The sequence below is a fragment of the Patiria miniata genome, unplaced genomic scaffold (assembly GCF_015706575.1).
Source record: "Patiria miniata isolate m_02_andy unplaced genomic scaffold, ASM1570657v1 HiC_scaffold_15, whole genome shotgun sequence".
In the NCBI taxonomy this organism is placed as follows: Eukaryota; Metazoa; Echinodermata; class Asteroidea; order Valvatida; family Asterinidae; genus Patiria; species Patiria miniata.
In genome coordinates this window covers 2,034,458-2,044,545 of record NW_024037053.1, presented here as the reverse complement: position 1 = coordinate 2,044,545, position 10,088 = coordinate 2,034,458, and the positions used below count along the sequence as shown (strand labels likewise).

Genomic DNA, 10,088 nt, shown 5'->3' with positions numbered 1-10,088 from the left:
TGACTCGAACATGTCCGCTTCGTGCCCGTCTGTCATCTTGACATTTAGGATCTTGTTTCTTCTGCCCGCCCGACTCATCTGAGTTTCACCGTTGGGATGACATTTCGCTGCATCCGACTCCGGCCCCCTATTCTTTCCTCTTTCTTCTTCTTCTTCTTTTTACTCCATCAGCCTCACAAAAGATGCCGTAGTAAAGAGCAGACCTTCCCCCCCCCCCAAAAAAAAAATCCACACGTAAAAAAAGACAACATTGTACAGCTTGCTTTTTATCGGCCGCGGCGTTGACATTTCACGCGTTTGAATCAATCGCCGGGGCGGGTTTCTCTTTCACCAAATCTCGGTCTCTGTTCACAAAATCTCGGTCGTACTCTAAAAGAAGAAGAAAAAATGCAACTCGGCCGCGCGCAACCCCCATGACAGTTGGCATTGTGCTCGGTCGTATTCTGCTCCCTCTGGATCGATTGACACGCACGCCTCGTTCACACAGAATCCGTGAAACCGATACGACATCGGAAAGGTTAACCGCGTGGTTGCCGAGCCGGCATTAAAAAAAAGCCGATATTGCATAGAGGGCGCTTCGTCTGTTTATCGGGCGGCGAACGATTCCGTCGAGGACAGTTCTCTCGATAGCGCCCTCTATACTGACACGATGTGACGTGCGAAGTAGACTCGTCGACTTTCGACTATAATGACGTGGAGGCAAGCAACGAAGATAGAATTTCGCATTGCGTTGACTATTCATCAATTTCACTAAAGTGCAACAAAGCTGAACTCATTACGGTGTATTATGTTCGCCTGTGGGCGTGAGATGATGGTTCAGGGCATAATGGGATCGTCTGCAATTGTGAGGCGTTCTGGCAAAATGAGACAGAACTGGGCAGAGGTCGACATGCAGCTTTGTTGGTATTAGGAAAGAGAATAAAATTCTCCTTACAATACTGTTTCTTGCACTTCAATCGGACATTCCGTTGACAAGTTATGACAATAAAAGTAAAATACTGAGAAAAAGGCCTTTAAAATTTCGAGTTTTGTAGTAGTAAAACTAAAAGATGCCACTTGTTGTTTTTTTTATTCTGAAAAACTCTTTTATTCCTCGATCTTTATACTGGTTTGTGATGTACTTTAACATTTCTTTAAAATATTTGTAGTAGGCATTTCGAAGATTACAGACATCAATAAATCTGAGAATCGAAGAACAAAAATGTCAGAACGCCTCACATTTATCACAAAAAAGTAACCTACGGAATTATTATCAAAAAAAGGTAGTACATGGATTAAAGATCGTATTTGTACTAAAAAAACCCTGAAATTATTCCGCTGGCTTGCTGTCATTTAGACGAAATCAAGAAATGTAGGTGATTTTCTACGATCAGTCAATTAACTGATTTAATATTTTTTTCAAATAAACAGTGAATTAGACGAAGACATGTTCTATGGTCGAAAGGTTGTGCACGGCTTTTCACCGTTTTCTACGAAAAGTGTAATACCCACTGAGCTAAAACTTCAATCGGTATAGGTTTTGAAGATTTTTTTGTGGATTTTTAACGGTTTTATTATCAGAAACGAATCAAAATGCAAGAAAAGCAAATAACCCTATGTGCCCTTTAGACGAAACCTGGACAATTTCTGCCAACTAATTCACATCCCGTGGGCCCTATCTAGTTGTATCATACAGAATCAATATACTATCGTTTCTTGGAACCCTAAATATTACAAAATTCTATAAAAAAACCCAGCTGGTTATATGTCCGGGTTTCTGTGTTTCTTCCTGATAGCCAGATGCGTTTATAGGGTTTGGATCGAAGTGGCATTTTCAACAACTCTAAAGCAGAGTAAACGATACATGTACTTCCTTTAAATGTTAAAGTTCACAACGACACTACACTTTTGGTGTTTCGTTTTGTTCCTTTTCAATTTTTTTTTAAATCGGTATAGGGAAACGGTACATCTGACTTATACAAATTATTTTGAAAAAAAAAACAGTCCCTTCGTATATAATGGCACTATACAGTGTTCAACAGGGAATTAATGCATAAGGAGAACTATTGTGCATTCACTGTTGAAAAATTAAATAATAATTAAAACAAATCACCGGTAAGGCGAAGTAAAAAAAAAAAATGTTTCTCGTCCCGCCCGCTTCCTTTTTGGAGGCCGCCTGGATTTTTTTAATTATTTTTTATTTTTGAAAAATGCAGTAAAAAAACACCGAAAAAGTCCACAAATTCATCGGAAAATAAATTGTAGACCAATACAAGTCTAAATGACACTGTAAATATGTTCAGTTCTCTTGTCCAACTTATCTTTCATTTTAAAAGTGTCTTTGAACAGTGGAAACACCAACGGTTGCAGGAAATTTTTAAATGACGGCCATCTTGAAACAAATAAAAAATAAAAAATAAAAAGCCCTGCTTCCTCCTTTTGTTCAAAAACCCGAACGAGAAACATGGTGTTTTTTTTACTTGGCCTAATATGGTTTGCTGTATATGCAAATGAGCTAAATGCAGTCATTTTGCACTATGGTCATAAAACTCACGAAGCGAATCGTTTTGAAGGAGCTGAAAAATAAATGGAAAATATGCACAACCGCAAACTCGATGTACTGTATAAGGATAATGGGCGGACTGCAATCGGGCCGAGGTTATTACAAAAAAAGTTAAACACAGTAAAATAAATACATGCCTCATCGTCAAATTCCACTTCTTAGAGTCAATTACTTAAAGGAGCAGTTTTGTCTGGATTTTGTATCGTTTTCAGGGTAGAAAAAAAATCGCTCCTCCGAATTCGAGCCTGATAGGATTGCTAGTCTATATTCCAGTCACACTTTTTTTTTTTCCAGACGTCTGATGTTGACGTGAATTTGGCTCAAAATTCAATGGTTTTATTCACCGCTGGAAATGCGTATTAAGGGATGCCACGTCAGATACAAACAGCGGTTTCGACATTTTCTCCATCAATAAGGTCCCTTGCTGATTCCCATAATCCGTTACTTGGACAGTAATGATTACTAGACAACAAGCCAAAACACTATTTATTTTTGGCGATCTCCTGAAACACTGCACCTTTAATGTCAAATTATGTAGCCAGCAGCGCATGCGCGCGCTCTCTCTCTGTCTCTCGTTATACCGTTCTTACGAGGAAGGCATTTTTGCTCGTGTTCCCTGGATGTATTTTATAATTTGTAAACTGTTGAATGGGATGGTACCAGACTATATTTATGCATTCCAAGCCTCATTTCCAATTTTTTTTAAATGTGGCTTAAAACATTAGGGTATGTTTAATCACAAATTTCAAATCATTCATCGGAGCGGACTGGTAATAATTTGTAATTAATTTGATTTCATTGCTTTCATTTCTATTCGCAAGTTCCCAAAAAATGAAGATTTTTACCTCGCTTTCAGTTCGATATGGCCGATTCATGAATAAAGCCTGAATAGCAGTGAATAAAACAAAACTCGTTTTCTTTTTACTTCCGAATCAAATTTGGTTCATAGGTCACCCGTACACGGACAGAAACAACCATCTATACGCTATAGCTTTTAGTCGAGTGTACTATATAAATAATGTAGAACAGTATTTCAGTAATGAAGTGGGATAGCAGCTCAACAAATCATCAGGGGCCAATTTCATAGAGCTGCTTAAGCACAAAATTTGCTTAAGCACAAAAACGTCTTGCTTAATAAAATCACGTTACCGGCCAAAACTCCATGCGATTGTTATGCTAAGTAAACAACAGCTCAATACCAGTCACAAGCAATGTACATCACATGGAGTTTTGGCCGGTAACCTAATTTTACTAAGCAATGTTTTTTCGTGCTTAAGCAAATTTTCAGCTTAAGCAGCTCTATGAAATTGGGCCCATGTCTCTCCGTTTAGTCCGTTAGTTAGTAACAAACTTTGACATTGTCTATTGCTCCTACATATTTTGACCGATTTCAACCAAACTTTGTCAAAAATATCAGTAGCCAAGCCCAAACATGTCACATGACCAAACTGGGGTCAAAGGTCATCATGGGGTCACTGGGGTCTAAAAACCTGGTTTTGTTACTTATAAAAGCTACCCCTTCCAGAAATTACATGTGCAATCACGTGACTCATGCATGATCAAGAATTCGTTGGCCCGCAGCTTCCGAGATCCGAATGAGCTTGTTTTTTTTTTTAAGGGGGCGGGGCGTGGGGTATAAAAACTGATGTGTTGAAGTCGGCACACACAGTCACCAAAGACCTTTCAGAATCGACTTGTGAAGTGTCGTTACAATGACGTTATTTCATGACATTTCGCGACTTTGCTTTAAACTCTGTGAATAATTAATATTGGTCGGACGTAAGGGGTCGTTGTACTTACAGCTAACCCCACATACCCCTAAATATGCCCGTGTTTTCTTGGTTATTTGAGGCAATTTATTTTTAAGGGTACTTGGACACCCACTGTCTGTAGAAATAGACACATGACATTTCAAGTACTATGTATTGTGCATGATCACACAATGAATATTAATTACCATTCGTTAAAAGGTAAAATATTGTTAATTTGTTAATATTCGTCACGTCAGCATAATTATAAGACCCTTTTTTGAAATTAAATGAAGAACTGAAGAGGTTCCAAAAGTTGTTATTCACAAAAGCTCTTTATATAGCAACCACTTTGTTTGCGCCCTCCCCCTCCCCAATAAAATGAAATTATCATGTAGGCCTTCAATTGCAGGTGTCATTCAATGAAAATATTTATCGAGAAATAACAGGGGTTTTTTTCTGGTTCGCCAATTTACTTACCTCTTAAGTTGTTGCAGTCGGCGCCTAATTGTCTTGCTCGGAAACAATAACCGACGGGTGTCAGTGTCCCCGGCAGGCGAGCGCCCGCCGCGCCTCGCCCACTCATCCGAGGGAGCCGTGCCCCGGTGATGATGTGGAGCCCACATCAAGCAACGCCGTCCAACACCTCACCTCCGCTCTTACTGTTAGCACGCCTCTCTCCCACCACTTTGCATCATCCCAAGGCCGCCCGTGCCCCCTCACCACACGGGCCACCCAAGGCCAGGAGCCCCACCAGTGCCCACGGGTGGGAAAGCCGGCTCCTTTCTCTTCTGTCTGAGCTGCCGGCGTGGCATTGCGGAAAAAAAGGCACAAGTACGCCGCTCTCCATCCAATATACTGTCGTCCATGTTGTTTGTTAGGTTTCGCTGCAATATATCGCGCGGCCAGACGGCGCAGAAATAAAAAAAAAAAATTGCGGGGGTGGACATCAATGGGCACGGGTGAAAGAGCGTCGATCCGTTGTTATTGGGAGACAGAAAAAAAATAGTTGAATAATAAGATAGAGAGACAAAAAGCTGAAATCTTAACCGCAGGTATACCCCTTTCAAGTTGACCTATGACCTAATATGCAGGTATATAAAGAGGGATGATACTCGGATCAAAAGGAATTGTCAAATTCGAGACGGAATTTCACATTCAGAACTTGTTTATTCCTAGACTGCTATTTCGAAGATCAATACTTATCTTTTCATAATCTGTAAAATTCTACCACGGGAGCTTTTTTTCCCCCACAAATATTTAGATCTATCATTTGTCGATAATAAATGAAATTCCTAACCGAAATTTTTTTTTTTAAAACAAATTGTGACCAATCGCTTTTCAAATGACATACAATGCACTGACCTTTGACCTTTGGTAAATTACTAACTTTATACACCGATAAGGAAGTTGGTATCCTGTGCTGAAACAATCGGCGATAAAAATCCGTCCGAAACTTTTGTATAGGACATATTTTTTGGGGCGTCTGTACAATGATGTTGAATTCCCGTTCGCTTAATGTATTAAAGCCGTATAGACTTTTCAGACACGAGAGGGCGTCCTTTGCGTATTCAGACGAGAGCCGCACAATGCGACGCAGGCCTCCTCATACATTTTAATGCAAAATTGCATTTTAATAAAAACTACAATTACTTCTACCATTAAAAAGGCTTTTTTAACGAGTGGAACCATTTTAAAGTAGAGTCAACTTTAGCACTTATATAAAAGAATATTATCAAGTAAATAAAAAGTTCATTTCCCAATCAACTTTCAGCATCAGAGTAGCAAAGAATGATTTATAGGTCCTACCCTCTGAACGAAAAAAAAATTATCTCGTATCAATAAATTTCACGACAGGTCTTTTATAATTGTCTCATAAAACACTATATTTTGCACTTCAAATATGAGGATTTTTTCGATGATATCTTTGAACACCAAAAAAATTAAAATACTGAAGTATATGGGACTATTGGGCGAGAGCACACAGTGCTACAATGGCCAGACTTGAATTCGAGTCACCAAACATCGAGTCCGAGTCAGAGTCACTTCTCCCGAGTCCGAGTCCCGAGTCATGCAGGTCGAGTCCGAGTCCGAGTCATGAGTCACAAATTTCGAGTCCGAGTCACGAGTCAACTTTACATTGGAAATAAATTTTGAGGTACTGCTATAAACTTGAAAACCTCACAGTGTAAATGCTGGTCGAGTCCCGAGTCACGCAGGTCGAGTCTGAGTCCAAGTCCGAGTCCGCAGTGTCGAGTCCAAGTCCGAGTCCGACTCATTTGTCATTGTGACTCGATTCCGAGTCCCGAGTCCGAGTCATGGAATATGGGACTCGAGTCGGACTCAAGGAGCCAAACAAAAAAAATGTCTGTGTACTTTTATTCTACAGACACCAAGTGTTTCTCTTTTCGAAATGACAAAGACGCGTTTACCAGGGCCTGTCATTTGAAAACCTCCCCAGACTACTCCTGTTGCATTGTATTTGTATTTAAAACCTGAGGATGGAATGCACAATTGACCTGTTATGTCAATCTCGGACCATTTTTTCTTTGGAAAATAAACTGCGTATTGAACAAAAAAAACATACAGGTAAAGTAAATGGCTTTAAAAGAGCTCTTGCATTGCATCTGCATCTGTTCTTGAGGTAAAATATTGAGAGTGAAAAAATGGACCTGTTTTGTCCATAAGTTGAAAGATGAAATCAAAAGATGCCGGCAATTGGGTTCATTGGTCGCTGGCTGCACTTGTACTTGAACCCGTGGACACAAAGCTTTGATCGCTCGATTTATCCTCGTCGTCAGCGGCACCGTCAGTGACTGGAACAACAGATGTGGAAACCAGCGTCGTGTTAACAGCTCTGTCCTGGACGGCGATTGGCCCAACCGTACCGATCTCGGCGTAAGGGACCAATTCGGAGCGCCGGCACGCGCCTCTGCTGAACCATCCCTGGTACTCGACGCACGTCGGCTTGTAGTGCAATTCGAAGCAGGACAGCTGGAGGATGTTGAAGTACCAGTCGGCGACGACCTCTGCCTTCCGGGTTCTGGCGTCACGAAGACACTGCTTGAATCTGCCCAGGAAAAACGATGAAGATTGAGTAAACTAAATCAATTCATATCAACCTGCTAAAATGCGCACCTGTATAAATTTGAAATCAATTAGCACAGAATTGTCAGATTTTTCTGTAATCAGCAAATCAGTGCTGAAACCTAAGGCACACAGGTATTTTCTCCGGAAAACTTAACAAGTGGGGGGGGGGGGGGGGGGGGGGGGGGAGATGGCACCATCTTCCAATGGGGGCGCTGTTCAAATCCGACGATCATGCACAATAGTGTGCAAATATCAACGCTGGCTACACCTCCGTGTCCGAGTTTTGCGGACAGACGGGCATATAGGTGATTATTATCGCTTTAATTGTCTTTTTTTGGTCAGAGCAGGGGGGGGGGGTGACTCCCAAACCACCCCCTCCCCTGAACCCGCGCCTGGTACTTCGAATAACACAGATTGATAGATCTGGCAGGACAATATCGTTGGGAAACGGATTTCTAGGGCTACATGTACATCAATACCCTTGGTATCAAATTGGTGTTGACAGGGTATCAGTTTAGATAACTGAATACACTCTTTTTGCTGCAACCAAAATGTTGAAATTACATCCAATTTAATTATCTCAAGGACAGTTTGCCTTGGGCTTAGGTCTTGACATTGAAAAGAGCAGAGCCCGGGCTTCGCTGTGTGCGCTGCACTTTGTTGTCAATGACGAAAGCGGGTGGTTCAGGGCGTTCAACTTTACCAAAAAAGCATTATTTTTTTTCTTCTCAATGGTCTAATGCATCTCAACTTCAATTGTTCATGTTAAAGGGGCACTACGGCCTGGTCTCGCCGAGATTTGTATGCTTTGGATAATACTCGTCTTATTTTAAGGTTCTGGTTGAGAGAAAAGTAACCTAATGTCGCACTGTTCCTGAGAAAAGACGAAAAATCCCAGTTGTTTAATAAGCCTCGGACGCGACGGACATTTTTGGGGGCATACGCGTACGTATTTCCAGCCGTGTCCATACACGTTGTATGTGTGTGACATTGTAATGCACACAGCACGAATGCATAAATATTGTTTCTTGCACGTCCGCAGAAAACGATACACTAGTACTATGGTAGAGCATCAGTATAAGTGCGCGGCAGGATTCACGACTAGCACCAAATGGCTCTTTTTGAGAGTCAAGTTCCCCCCCCCCAATTCTCGCAAGAATAACACAAAACGCCCAAATTTTAAAGGATGAATGTGTGGAAACAACATTCTACTTTTAAATGATCTTCTACTTTTTTAATGCGAATTGAACAATACAGCGACTGCTTAAATCTGTCACATAGATAACTTTGAAGAAAAAAACCAACACTTAGGTCTAGCTGGCCCCAGAGCCCCAAAATTATATATAAATAAATCAGGATGACTATTAACTGGAAGTCTTTTCATGCATTGGAAATGGACCAGATTTAGAACATTCATTAGCGTTACGGGGGTAATCCTATACGATAGTACTGCCCGGATCACAAGTGACTGTGTTTATAGGACTAGGCCGGCCCTCTCTAGGTCTAGTAAGACGTGTTCGGGAATGGGGCTTTATTATGACCCACTTTTTCCCTGGGTTTAGCTAAACATTTCCTTACCTCCTGTCGCAATCACAGTGGCTGAGGACGTACAGGCGATAGTTGAAGATCCCGTAGTTTGAGCTCCATCGCTGGATGGAGTCGGGGCAGTGGTCGTGCTCCCTGCAGCATGAGTCAGTCGTGCCGTCCTCGCCGAGCTCATGGTAAGACTCGGCATCGCTGCCCGGGCCGCACCACAGCGTGCCCGGTATCATGAAGGCCGATCGCCTACCCCGCTTGGTGCCGGCATCAGTTCCCCGCTCTGCCGATTTTGTGGCAGCCTCTTCCTCTGTTTGGTGGGCGGGTTGTCGGTTGAAGTCCTTCTCAAGCCGCTGCTGGTGCAATTGGCATTCTGTCAATGCGCTCTGAACATCAGTAAGTGACATCAGATGAAGGAAATCTTTACTTGTTTGGTCTTCGTCAAAGCTCGCACGCAACCTCTCGACTGTAAGATTATGTGAGTCGACCCTGGACCGGGAGGGCGATTCGAATGAGAAGTCACGGGGAGATGCCGGCGGTAAGACGGCCGCAACTCGGTGGATGTGCTCGGCGATGCGTGACTCCGTAGCCATCTCGAAATCTAGAATCTCCCGCGCGTCGCTGGAGACCCTACAGTCCCGGACCTGGTGGTTCCAATCCTCCAGAGTTTGCACCAGATGCCGGCCGTCTGTCGCCCGTCGAACGATGACGCCGTTGCGCTGGCTGGATCCGGCCACGGACTCCGTGGCCGTGACACTGTTGAGCTTGATCAGAACATCCCGCCTGTCCGAACTGTGTGACACACTGATTAAATGCCCGGTGTTGACATCGGCAGACCTCAAGGAAAAACCCCTTATCATTGTAATAAGAGTGCAGGACAACACAGTAATACACAATGGAGACATAATTGATGAAGTTATCAAAGACTGAGGCTTATTACTCGATCGAAGGAAGAACAGCTTGGCAGAGGCCAATTTCGTCCAACCAGCATGCAGACCCACCTGGCAAAGAAAGTTAACAAGTCCCCTAAGATATTTTTGTATGGTTAAATCGACTGGAAGAAACCAATCGTTGAAGGGGCGTGCGAGTAGGGGACCGTCATTTCCGTCCAAGGGCGGATCAAGAACACAATTTTTTTTTGGGGGGGGGCCAAAAATTTTTGTGGTCCCCCC

At 42.5% G+C, this 10,088-nt stretch overlaps 1 protein-coding gene across 1 annotated transcript; it reads right to left on the bottom strand.

Moving 5' to 3' along the window:
• Positions 1-6,467: 6,467 nt before the first annotated feature.
• On the bottom strand, positions 6,468-9,776 carry LOC119722253 (group 3 secretory phospholipase A2-like). The gene is made up of 2 exons (XM_038192293.1): positions 8,959-9,776; positions 6,468-7,360 (listed from the first exon to the last, which is right to left on the bottom strand). The coding sequence occupies exons 1-2, from the start codon at positions 9,774-9,776 to the stop codon at positions 7,015-7,017; spliced, it is 1,164 nt and encodes a 387-aa protein (XP_038048221.1). The 3' UTR covers positions 6,468-7,014.
• Positions 9,777-10,088: the final 312 nt, after the last annotated feature.

Bases quoted from the DNA above. Each gene is read 5' to 3' on its own strand.
- LOC119722253 (XM_038192293.1), bottom strand. From the start codon at position 9,776: ATGATAAGGGGTTTTTCCTTGAGGTCTGCCGATGTCAACACCGGGCAT. The intron at 7,361-8,958 runs GTAAGGAAATGT...TTTCCTGGGCAG, and splicing joins CACTGTGATTGCGACAGGAG to ATTCAAGCAGTGTCTTCGTG.